The sequence below is a fragment of the Mytilus galloprovincialis genome, chromosome 3 (assembly GCF_965363235.1).
Source record: "Mytilus galloprovincialis chromosome 3, xbMytGall1.hap1.1, whole genome shotgun sequence".
NCBI lineage: Eukaryota > Metazoa > Mollusca > Bivalvia > Mytilida > Mytilidae > Mytilus > Mytilus galloprovincialis.
Window position 1 is genome coordinate 76,988,987 of NC_134840.1, and position 12,886 is coordinate 77,001,872.

The following is a 12,886-nucleotide window of genomic DNA, read 5'->3' on the forward strand; positions in this document are numbered from 1 at the left end:
TGAACCAATAGGATACATATGAGCTTTTATCCAATTTGTTCTTTAAATTGCGCGATGTTATAATTTTGTCTTTTGAACAAGTTAGACGTTAAAACGTATTTATAATGTAACAATAAAATATAATTTTAAAAAGGACGGGAAAATAAGATGGAACTTAGCTATATTTTATCCAATTTAATACTGTGGTTGTTCTTCCACCTAACTTGGGGAGAACCTCTTAAGAGGTATCAGACCCCGTGTCCTAATGAATGTGACTTAAAAAAGTGTCCAAAATTACAATTCTGTGATGGAGAAATAGTGAAAGACAGATGTCGCTGTTGTCCGGATTGTTCGACAAATATTGGATTCAATAGTACTTACGCTCAAAAAGGTAAGAGTTTTTTTTTTCTTAATTTTTCCAATGATATTGTATAATGTGTAAAACATATCATCCTTTTTCCTAGAAACTCTATTTGTAAATAATATAATTTTATCAGATTGATATAAAATGAGTTTTAAAACTACTTTTCAATCAATAAGTTTATTGAGTGACAACATATATCTGTTTTCACACTTAAGACTGAAAGATTTAAGAAGCTTTACACTATTTTATAGTTTTCTCACGGACTGGGTCTTTAAAACATGTATTTATTTATCAGCTCATGATTAACCGTGTCAGACGTTATTTGTGTAGAAATTTGACAAATGTACATGTAAAAACATAGCTCAGACAAGTATTATAGATTTACATCAAGTATGCTGTTTACATAAATTACGAAATGTTGACTTACAAAGGTGTTAAAGCCACCCCCTGAATTCTTTCATATAATTTTATCATATTTATTCAGCAGAGCGGTTGTCATTGTTAAGGCTTATAGAAGTGTATAAATTATAAACTGACTTTTATGGTCGCTTTAATGTAATCGGAGATAAGTATACAGTTATGTAATAACTTATTTTAAATTAAACTAACAAGTAAGAAATGTTGGTGATGTCTGTACGGGGAATAGGTGTCAATCAAACATTAACCTATATTAAGATTATTAAAAACTCTTAATATTAGTGAAACTTGATACTCTTGTGGTTTATAAATGTATATGAATCACAGATCCTTCATAAACTTAATAAATTACAAGTGTTCATTTCCATTTCTATAGGCGTAATTGATGTGAAAATTACAGATGGGTGCAGTTCAGGTTTCGTTTTTTAAGAAAATTTGAGTTGTTTCCCTTTAACTTCATAAAAAATACGCGGAGACGTTTTTTAGATTGCCTATCATATGAGGCAACCCATAGTTGTTAGCAATTATAGGCAATCACAAGGGTTACATGCCACTGAGACAGCAACCCAATCATTGTCCCAATATATGTCTGGAAATAAAGATCTTTAAAGGTTTATTGCTGTCACAGTTAAATTGCATTTTGAAAGAAAACTTAAAAGTAAGAATGCTTGAAATCGTTTCACACCGCTTCATGTTCATTTGTCAGGAACCAAATAAGCCCCTTTTAAGTTAAATGTAACTGTTTCTTGTGTGCTTTCGGACACAGGCGCTTGGGTATATGATACAGATTAAAATATTTAATTTTCTATATTTATAATTCATAGTTTCGACTGATTTAAACGACTCAGAGAAAAAACCCAATTTTACTATCCATACTTAGAAACAAATGGCAGACCTTAGATAGATAAAAAAAAAAAAGAAGATGTGGGATGATTGCCAATGAGACAACTGTCCACAAGAGACCAAAATGACAGACATTAACAACTATAGGTCACCGTATAGTTCATTATATAAGAAATCATTTTTTTACGCTAGTCAACTCAGCTTGTTAATTATGTTACTTTTGTCGCAGGCTCATTTAAAGTCAGATGTTGACATCTGGGTGTCTTTGTTTTGTTTATTTTTGGGTTTCTGTCATTGTCATTATACCTTCTTTTCATTGTATTCTTTCTAATGTTCTTTCAAAGAAAGAGATTAATTAAGGTGATGGGAAAAAATCAAATTGTATGAAATGAGCAGAAGTTCTATTCATAATGCAAAAAAAAAAATATTGGCCATTTAGACACTTCGTAGGAATTGAGGGACCACACTCTTAAAAAAATTTGCTATGTATAAGGTTTGAAATGTTTTTGTACACAATAATTTGAAAAACGCTCATGCGAATGCAAGATCTGTGCAAGATGCTTAAAAAAGTGAAATCAAATATTTTTACGTGGATACAAAGAAATTAGAAAAAATATACAAGATATATCCAAATTGGATAAAAATCATAAATCCTCGATTTACCTCAGAATATCTACACACGCCGTTTTTGTTATTTTCATCAATGTCTGTTTAGTATATTGGAGTAAATGTTCCTAAATACAATGCTAGTATCTGTTTAATTACAATATATCAATAAATGGAAATAGCGCTTTATAAATTTCGTGCGTCCAAAGCGATTTTCTTGATAAACCTCCATCAGGAACATTTAAACTTAACATTTGGAAACCATGCAGGGATATATAACTACGTAGACACGTAATGAGCTTTATGTACTAAAGCGACCCAAAAAGAATAACCAAGTTTTAAAAAAATTTACAAGGATTGACAGTGATGTTGTCTCGTTGAAGATCGTTGGTCCTCTCTTGGTACTGCGACTTTATCCGGAGGCACCAAACTACCGATATGTTAAAGTCAATATCGTTGAAAGGTAGTTGAACACACCAGGGGCGGATCCAGCCATTTTAAAAAAAACCAACCCAAGATAAAAGGGGGTGTCTAACCATATGTCCCCATTCAAATGCATTGATAGGCCAAAGAAGGGGGGTTCCAACCTCCGGACCCCCCCCCCCCCCTGGAACCGCCACTACACACTTTTAGGGTTCCCCGTTGAATCATAGCAAAAGTGAACATATCAGGAGCTGAATTGGTTTATTGTCTCTTATTTTATATAGTAAAAGGGACAGTCTTTAGTATATAGTTAGGTATTAATTGATAGTAAATGGTAATATCATAACGACAAAGAAGAAAACATATGGGTTTCCAAATCGTCTAAAAAATATGATTTTTTTTTACTCCGAAATGATGTAAAATTCACAAACAGCTTCTGTTACAAGTATGTGTATAGGAGGATATCATAGAGATGTGCAGACACCTATTTTGGTTAAAGTGTTGAGACCTTAGTAGATATAGGAAGATGTGGTATGAGTGCCGATGAGACAACTCTCCATCCAAATAACAATTTATAAAAGTAAACCATAGGTCAATGTAAGGCCTTCAACACGGAGCCTTGGTTCACACTAAACAACAAGATAAAAAGGACCCCAAAATTACTAGTGTAAAACCATTCAAACGTGAAAACAAACGGTCCAATCTATATTAGTGTCTTGTTTTGAATTATGAGCAGAATTATAAAGCCGAACACGCCAAGCCATTTTTTCAGTAGAAAAACAAAGGAAATGTGGTATCTATTTATGACACAAAATAAGTACATGTATAAGAAAGAAAGAAAAAACACACAAAAAGCGAAGGAACAGCGCTTTTATTGCTGTTCTTCATCACAGTGAGGCCTTCAACACGGAGAAAAAATCTCTCACCTCACTACAAGTTTACGCCGGCCCCCAGCACCGGCTTTGTGGAATTCAAGCTTTGTATCCAGATCTTAAAGCACTTTATTGCTTTTAATTCGTATAGCGCACAGGCACTTGTCAAAGAAAAAAAATCTATATAAAATTGAGAATGGAAATGGGGAATGTGCCAAAGAGACAACAACCCGACCATAGAAAAAAAACAACAGCAGAAGGTCACCAACAGGTCTTCAATGTAGCGAGAAATTCCCGCACCCGGAGGCGTCCTTCAGCTGGCCCCTAAACAAATATAGACTAGTTCAGTGATAATGAACGCCATACTAATTTCCAAATTGTACACAAGAAACAAAAATTAAAATAAAACAAGACTAACAAAGGCCAGATACCTAAATATAACGTAAGGTTTATAGGATTTTTTTTTCTGAGACAAATGCCTGTGATATAGCGAACGTGTTTGTGACAGTTTCATTGAGTTCCAAGTTTCGTGCAAAATTTTTGAAATGTGGAAACATGATTCATCACTGTAACTATGGCTAGTAATTGTCTTTTAAAGTACATATTATATCTGATCTCGAACTTTTTAAGTTTAAACACAAGTACTTTTACTGAGACCTCCATCTAAGGTGCAGTTAGTTGCAGCTGATCATTCAAAGATAACGTGCAGTATTGAAATTTTTCAATGTAACAGCCTACGACATTCACTTATGACAAGTTATGAATGAATCAAAATAGCTACGATCACAAGATATGCATGTTCCCACGCCTACGACTATTATGAAAAAGACCAATGTAGATTCCAAAACAAAACTATTAGTTCCAAAAACGTATATCCGTTTTTAGCCAGTGAAATTATACAACTCGTTTAATTGTAGGAAATGTTAATATCTAGCCCATAAATCGTACGTAATTCTGATAACAGAGTAATCAATATGGATACTTTAGTTTTCCCTTTGTCTTTTTGGATTCCAGTGGGGTAATACAACCAGGCACACCTGACCAGACAAAATATAATCAGTAATTCAATTTTGTATCAATTTTTGTTATAAAAAAAAAAAAAAAAACCCAGTCGATTGCTTAACTTCATATTGATTCGCTGATTATAGGGTTTGGAAAAGTTCAAAAACAATAATTAACTGATGAATTGGGTGTAGAAAATAGACGGCATAAATCAGTTAATTTGTGTGTGTGTGCGTGCGTGATGGTGGTGATTGTTGTTTGTGTTTGTGTTGCAGTTAGAACTATTGTTAAAAAAAAGAACAAGTTTCGATAAGTGCGTAATTCGACTTAATTTTTCACTGAAATTTAATCTTTCAAAATTTCCATTTTTGTCTAGTTTAAAGATAAGGTAGTTTCACGATCTATGCCCATGATGTTATGATTAATATATAGTCGCGATTTTATGGAAAAAAGGCTTTTTCAATCGTTCTTGTCAAAATTTGGTTTTAGTCTCGTTAATATAGAGCACATGTAACTACCAACTATATAATTAACCACGAACCAGACCGCTAGTAAAAATATTTGGTTCGCAAAAAATAGTTCAAAGGAAACTAAATTGTCGGCTGACAAAAAGTCACTGCAAGAAGATAAAGGAAACGTAAACAGTTATATTCTTAATGATGCTAAATGAAATCTCGTGTACATGTTTTCTGTTCCGGGTTATTGTCTCTTTGGCATATTTTAAGTTTCAATTCTCTAGTCTATTCTTAAGTCTTGTATTCGGCAAATAGTATATGAACAAGTCCATTGTGGACATATCATGTGATTTTTCGTACGGGTATGGATAGATAACCCCATATTGACAGAAACAAGTGCCTGTGCTGTATTGTTTCTTATGCCATATTAAATTGCAATTCTTATTTTTTCTTTGCAGATGGTGCATGTGAACAAGTGTCGTGTCCCAGGTTCAAAGTGTGTATGGAAAACATGCAAGGATTGCCTCTTTGTACTTGTCCGAATCCATTTGTATGCAAAGGCCGACGGAGACACGTATGTGGCAAAGATGGAAATACGTATGAATCTAGATGTCACTTGAGAGTTACGTCATGTCACAGAGCAAAACGCATCCGAATGGCCCACAAGGGGGCGTGCGGAATGGTAGGGACACAGGAACACGGAACAAATGTACAATACCAAGAGACAGAATTTGATATAAGTGCTAAACGACGAAAAAATAGAAAACAATTGAAGCGTAAAAACAAAAAATCCAAGAAAAGACGGAGACGTAAACAGAAAAATCGTAAAAATAGAAGAACGAAGAGAAGACGTAAACGTGGACCTAAAGCTAAGAGAACGATGGAAGAAAGAAAGAAAAATAATTTAAAAAATAAAATTGCCATGAAGAATGGATAATCATATCATATATGATAATCTGAAACAAAAGATCTCAATTGTACAGCCAGTATCAATTCCGCATGTGTATAAAACTTTTAACTTATTCAAAAGACCGTATTTGCTGCATAATGAACCTTTGAATCACCATTGTTTCATGAAACAAAGATGCTGAGACGAAACTTAATTCAGTATACTATTTGCGTTTAACCAATCACAGACGTTTGTACATTCCGACAGAACTGTGATATTTCTAACAAACTTGCACTCTCGTCTGCTGAAACACAATTGCATGGTTGGATATATAAGGTGGTACCAAACACCTTGACTAAAATTAATTTGGCGTGTTTCGTGTTCATAAAATTTCACAAAATATTTACTTTAACCTTTTCACAAAAAAAAACACAATGAATTAAAAAAAATATGATTTTTTTTTTTTTAATTTTGATCATTGAGAAGCTCAATATTTCCTTAACGATCGAAAGTGATTAAAACGTTCAGCTGATTTTTACAGATATGGTTCTCTGTAGTTCTATGTATACCACTTTTTTTGTGCCGGGCAATTTCTGTTATATGAGGTGTATTCGTTGTTGACTTGAAACAACTGCGGTTAGGTTCATTAATTGTATAAATGTATTTTCAAGATTGTTAATTGTTTTTGTAAATGTTGTTAATCATTCTTAAATGTAAGTCTTTCATTAAAATTGTATTATTTGCAAAATAGATAAAATTATTGAAATACCTAGATTCTAGTCTAGTTCTTAGAATTCTTAGTCAAATTCATCCATGTGATAAAAACTCATGAATATGAAAATAAAGAGACGTGTTATTTTATGTAAAACTAAGGAGATGTGGTATGATTGTATGGCCTTCAACAACGAGAAAAGCCCATACCGTATAGTCGACTATAAAAGGCCCCAACATGAAAACATTTGTGAGCTCTCAACCCTCCCTTATCCCTAGACATTGGTGTAACAGCATAACATAAGAACAAAATATAAAATTTATTTAAGAATTGAATGCTGCTTTTTGTAAATTTATTGGGGTGTAAAAGCGTTGACCGAAGTACATTTTGTATGAAGCGCGGAAGCGCTTCATACTAAAAATGTTCGCACGGTCAACGCTTTTACAACCCTATAAAGTTACAAAAAGAAGCATTCAATACTTATAATTACATTTTTTTAGCTAGAATCATGAAATCAAGTTTTCATTTAATTTACCTGTGCACTTTATTGTGGGACCTCGTGTCATCATGAATGATAAATGTTATTGTCTAATACAATTGTTTCGGGAATAGCACGTGATGTGCAGTTAGCCAATCAGAATAACGTATTATAATGAAACATACATCTAATGTAATTATTTGATACTAGTTACTCATCAGATCGATACAAAAACACATGCAGGCAGGACGTGGCAGGGTATTATCCATCCCTCATCCTTAACAACAACAAAAAACACGATACAGATCCGAGGGTACTAGCAGTTACTGACAGTCAGTTCAAAGCCAATACAAACTAATTTAAAAAAATCATGTATCTTAGTCTGACATATCCAACATCCAATGGATTTAGTGTAAAGACTTAATTAACAGTTAGAGAAAAACATGACCGTGTGCATTGCCAAAATATAGATATCGACAGATTAGAGGAAACGCACGTATGGCGAACAAAATATATAATAATGGTGACTGAGGGCTTTTTTTATATTGTTTACAATTTAACTCGTAACACAAATTAAGCAAGTTTACATAAGTTAAACAGCTGACATAAACAAAATCTTTAATTATATCATAACCATCACACATCGTGTCGGCCAAAAAGATTACAATGAAACAAAGCACTTCAATACGCGCACTATTTTTACAAGTTGCAGCGAAATTTTTAAAACTACGTTGATTTGTTATGAAACATTAATACAGAGGACAGAAAACACGCGTTGCAAAATCACGATGTTTAATAAATAGATTAAACAACAAATTAACATAATCATACCACATGGAGGGTAGTGCCGTGACATATCGTCGCTTGGCTTCTAAAATGTCGTATATGACTTTTTTTTTTTTGGCTAAAAATACTTTTTGAAACCAATGGTCTGGGCGGGGAGGAAATCTTTGGTATTACAAAATAGCAAACAATTAGACCAATCAGAATGTGTGAAATAAGACATATTACAAAATTGCCAATGTCAGTTGTTTGTAAAGTTTGCTTCCAAAATGTTGTATGAAAACTTGCAAATCGTTGTAGAATGACTTTGGGAAAAAAATAATTGTACATTTCTTTATTTCTGTGAAAATAATTCAAGTTCTTGGATAATCCAGAAATGTCACAGTTTTTATTTCACTGCTATTTACAAAAATGTTCAAGTTCACATACGACATTTTGGAAGCATGCACTTTGCCAAAATTTTCAAAGCCTGTTTGTGAGATATTTTTTTCTTGAAAAATTTGTAATTTACAACATTTTAGAAGCCCAGCGACGATATAAGAATACTCCCAAATCGTATAATTTCCCTTTAATTCTGACAATTTCATTGGCATGGTTTGATAATGATACTTTGTATATTTAATTTTCCAGTTCATTAAAATCTTTTATCAGTATAAGATATACGCACGAGGGCGTTACTCCGATTTGTTGCGTGTATGATCTTATTTACACCATGCATGATATCATGCTTAATGCAAAATGATAGTTTTCTTTTGATTTTTTCCCCTTTTTAACCTCAACTCTTGAAATTTCATGGTATAGTTCGTATTCTGTAGACCGCATCCAGACCCTCATAAAAAAATGTACAAAAAAAAAAAATATTTGCGAAATGTTTTTTTTTTAAATTTAAAAAACTTGATAATAATACTTTTTTTTTTTAAATCCAAAGAAGCTATGAAGATTTCGGTGTTTTACATTTAGGTTGCTGTCTCTTCCAGCGTTAATCTATAATAGTAATTTTATTCGCATTTACTTTTCTCTAATCTTTGTTATAAATTATCACCTTTCCATTAAACATCTCTTCCAGAAACTAATTTATACTTGCTCTTCACCTGAAATCGTACTTGATTACGGTGCATTCCCGTGTGGGGGCAGCACTTGATTTATAATCTTTAGACAGAGGTCGTAATTTATACATGCATTTTTCATTTCATCTATTAGTTTTATACATACAGCATTTAAATTAGATGACAGATATTTGAAATTGAAAAATTCCTCTAATTTACAACAGCAAAATTTCGTGTGACGGTATAATTAAACTTCTCTCGATTATAGGACCAACAGACTTGATGATTCAACCATATAAGAATGCAATAACAAAGCCTTTGTCGCTCTTGTATGTTTTTTTTTTTAATTTTAGTTCATGAGTATGACGTGCATTTCCACTGAATTAGTACACTTTTGTTAACGGGTCAGTCTTAGCTCGCCTTCGGATGCGGAATTTTCTTGATGCGAAGAAGACCCATTGGTGACATTCGGCTGTTTTCTGCTCTTTAACTTTGGACGGTTGTTGTCTCTTTGGGACATTCCCGGTTTCAATTCTCAATTTTATAATAACAAAACCTACACATTCAAACAAGGACAGTTTGCATAAACTAATTCTGTTGTTTCCGGAAGAACGTACTGCATTTTTAGGTTCGAACCCCTGTCAGTCTAAACCAAAGACTTATAAATCGTATGTTCTGCCTTATTACTATAAGAACGATACATTAAGGAGTAGGTGCGCTCGACTGCAATCAAAATTTATTACAGCATTCCTTCGAAGGTCAGTGGATCTCTACATGCACTCCGACTTGCTTCAACAATAGAAACTGACCGCCACGAAATAGCACAATAGTGTTAAAAGTGACGTTAAACATCAATCAATCATTTGAGCTTCTTTTTCAAAGTGGTTGAGGGGAAGATACCAGCGCTTCCACCAGACGATATTATTAAATTCCACAGACCCAAACGTCAAATAAAGACATAAACATTCGATAACTTTGTAACCAAGAACATTATAGACAAACAAGTCCTTAAGAACAAACGAGCGGTCACATAGTTTCAAACAGTAAGACTGACCAGTAAAATATTTGTGTGCACTGCGGTAGATTGGAACTACCTAGAGAATTCGGTAGTGTTCGTAACTACAACCGTGGAGTTTAAATCCGCACTCCTCAGCAAGCGCGACTAACTTCTGCGCAGACCAACCCGTCACAGAATAGCCGAAAGGAATATGTGACGTACCTATCCATATACAGATACAGATCAATCGTCATTAAGGACTAAGAAAAATCAACTTGGTCGACTAGGATTCCGAATACTATATTTATCAGTAATGTCACATCTTCCTGCGAACTCATACCTTGTGAAAAAGGACGTTTTAAATTTTAGCGTGTCGGCCCGAATATGTTTTTTTCAAATTTGTTAAAAACATCCGCAATTTCATTTTCATCATCGTAAGTTTTCAAATTATTAAAGCTGATAATGAAATAACTTGACAGCTGGGTCACATGTCCTTATTCTGTGACGAAGTCTAATGGTTTGTGGTGAGTTATAAATAACTATTACTATGAAATATGCATATATCAAAGGTGTGGATTAAACACATTTCAATAGTAGGTTCAGGGGATGGTTCCGGGGGGTTGGAACCCCCTTTTTTGGACGATCAATGCATTTGAATGGGGACATATGGTTGGAGCACCCTTTTATCCTGGTCTGTGTGCACACTGGATTGTCAACGAGCTAGTTCACAGCTAACTATAACCCCATGACTGAGAAAAGTTTAAATTGAGTTTTGTTATAGTATACAATGTCATGATAAGATACTAGAATACAAATAAATTGTACCAAACACCAACTTAAGGTAAGTTTCTCCGAAAACCAGATGCTGGCGTTTTCTAAATCTTGTGATAAATCCTGTATTGCAACAGATTTATGATACTTGTCATATATGGTAAACAAACACTTATGGGATATTAATACCTTCCTCAGACTATCATTAGTGCATTTCAATTAATATTAATGGTGTCTTGGTTGATTCATGTATTTTGTACATGTGGTGTAAAAATAGACATAACTAGTATCTCAATTGTTTGTAAAACAATTGAAAGGTCTTTCCTGTAAAAGTGATGTTTTCGTAATGTTCTTTGTACGACCTTTCGTTTGATATAGGACAAGCATACCTTCTGAAATTTTTCGCTTTTTACACTTAATGACCTCATCCGCCTACATTTTTGAGATCGGAGTATGATATATGTAACACAGGGTAGATGAGCTTTCATTTGATATGCGACAACGGCATGTTCTAAAAAGTTTTATTTTTGCACTTAATAAAGCCATCCAACCAATTTTTGGAGGTTGGGAATTTGATATTTCAAATGTACACATCATGACCTTTCATTTGATATACAACAACCCTATAGTAAAAGAAAATTTATTTTTTGCACTCAATGACCCCATCCAACCCATTTTTGGGGGACGTCAATTTGTAATTTGAAATGTACGCTTTATGTTCTTTCATTTGATATGCGACAACCTTACCATCTGAGAAATTTGAATTTTTGCACTAAATGACCCCACCCGTCCCCCTGGGATGAAAAGGGGGTTTACATTTTTCATTTTTAAGTAGAGTTTATTAAGACCTTCAATTTGATATATCAGATGACCCCATTTGACAAAGTGCAAATAATGATGCAATATCAACTATATAAATAGAAGTTATGAAACTTACAAAGTCAATGCAAAACTTGAAAATTTCAAATTGATTTTTTGGTGTTTTTTTCCATGGAATGTTTTTGGTATTTGGTCAAACATATAACTATGTCAACTTCTTCAATTTCTAAAACATTTTAAGTGGTAAGCTCTTGATGATTCAGAAATACATGCCTCCGCTCGCAAAACTTCAAACTGCATTATCTCTAAAACGACAATAGATATCTCAAATCTGTTAAATGATAAATGATCTACAGTTGAAGGCCAACATTATAGAAAAAAATTTGGGACAATTTCAAAGTTCAACAAGGTCAAAATTAATCATCAAATATATGATGCAATACCAAACTTAAGAACCGGAAGTCGTAGAGACATGGGACTAGCACCATTCAACACAGGACCACTTGACCTTTCAAATATCACAAGGTCAAGGTCATAGTATACTGTGAAGGTCAAGGTGAAATTTCATCATGACCTGATATTGACCTCAAATTGAAGGTCTTGAATTACTGATCATCTTTGCAGTTTATAGTAGGTTGATATCTGTTACCTTTTAAAAGATATAAACTTGTTACTATAGTTTTAAGAATTATGTTGTTGTAACTTTTGAACAGACAGTCGGACATTTTTTAGCTTAATGTATAAAATGTAGAGCTCGTCGAGAGGAACATTTTATACACAGTATGAGTGCAGCAAACTCTTATAGTTTTCTTAATATGCAAGCTTGAAATTGCAGCGTAATTTCTTTTTGCACTCAATCTCCTAGCTGGTGTAGATACGACTATTATATCCTTCCATTTAAAAGAAAAGTCGTAATGCAAAAGAGCAGCCATTAAAGCCAGGCAAACCAATATAATCAAGCTCAAGAAAACAGCCCATCAAAAGTAAGGTTGATCAGGTCCTGAACACATGAAATATAAAAAGAAAGCCATACCAGCCATACCAAGGATTACTATAGTCATAATAAAAATCCTTGTCCTTACCATATTTGGCAATAAATGCCTTGAAACAAATCCAATACGATCTTTCAGATAAAATGATATAGTCAACATAAAACCTGCATGACAATAATATAGGAGTGCAGATGTATACAAAAGGAAGCAACATAACAATTGTCAACAGTTGGTCAAATATTTCAAATTCTTGAAAAATCGAAATGAGGCCAATTATAGATTGCTGTTCGGTATGAGACAAGGCAAAAATTAAAGGTCGTAGGGTAATATTTAGGCCTGTTACTTGTATCAGTGTCAAGATAACATATATTGACCAAGACTTTTGGCTAGTTGGACTGTTAACCTTTATCAATAGCTTCATATTCTTCTCATGAAATA

General features: G+C 33.4%; 1 protein-coding gene across 1 annotated transcript; it reads left to right on the forward strand.

Annotated features, from left to right (window-relative positions):
* LOC143068998 (serine protease HTR4-like) lies at window positions 1-6,624 on the forward strand. The gene is made up of 2 exons (XM_076243421.1): window positions 1-370; window positions 5,420-6,624. The coding sequence occupies exons 1-2, from the start codon at window positions 148-150 to the stop codon at window positions 5,896-5,898; spliced, it is 702 nt and encodes a 233-aa protein (XP_076099536.1). The 5' UTR covers window positions 1-147; the 3' UTR covers window positions 5,899-6,624.
* The last annotated feature ends 6,262 nt before the right edge of the window (window positions 6,625-12,886 follow it).

What these genes read in the sequence shown, in the direction of transcription:
- LOC143068998 (XM_076243421.1), top strand. Translation starts at nt 148, where the DNA reads ATGGAACTTAGCTATATTTTATCCAATTTAATACTGTGGTTGTTCTTC. An exon ending in TAGTACTTACGCTCAAAAAG is followed by an intron (nt 371 to 5,419) that starts GTAAGAGTTTTT and finishes TTTTCTTTGCAG; the next exon opens with ATGGTGCATGTGAACAAGTG.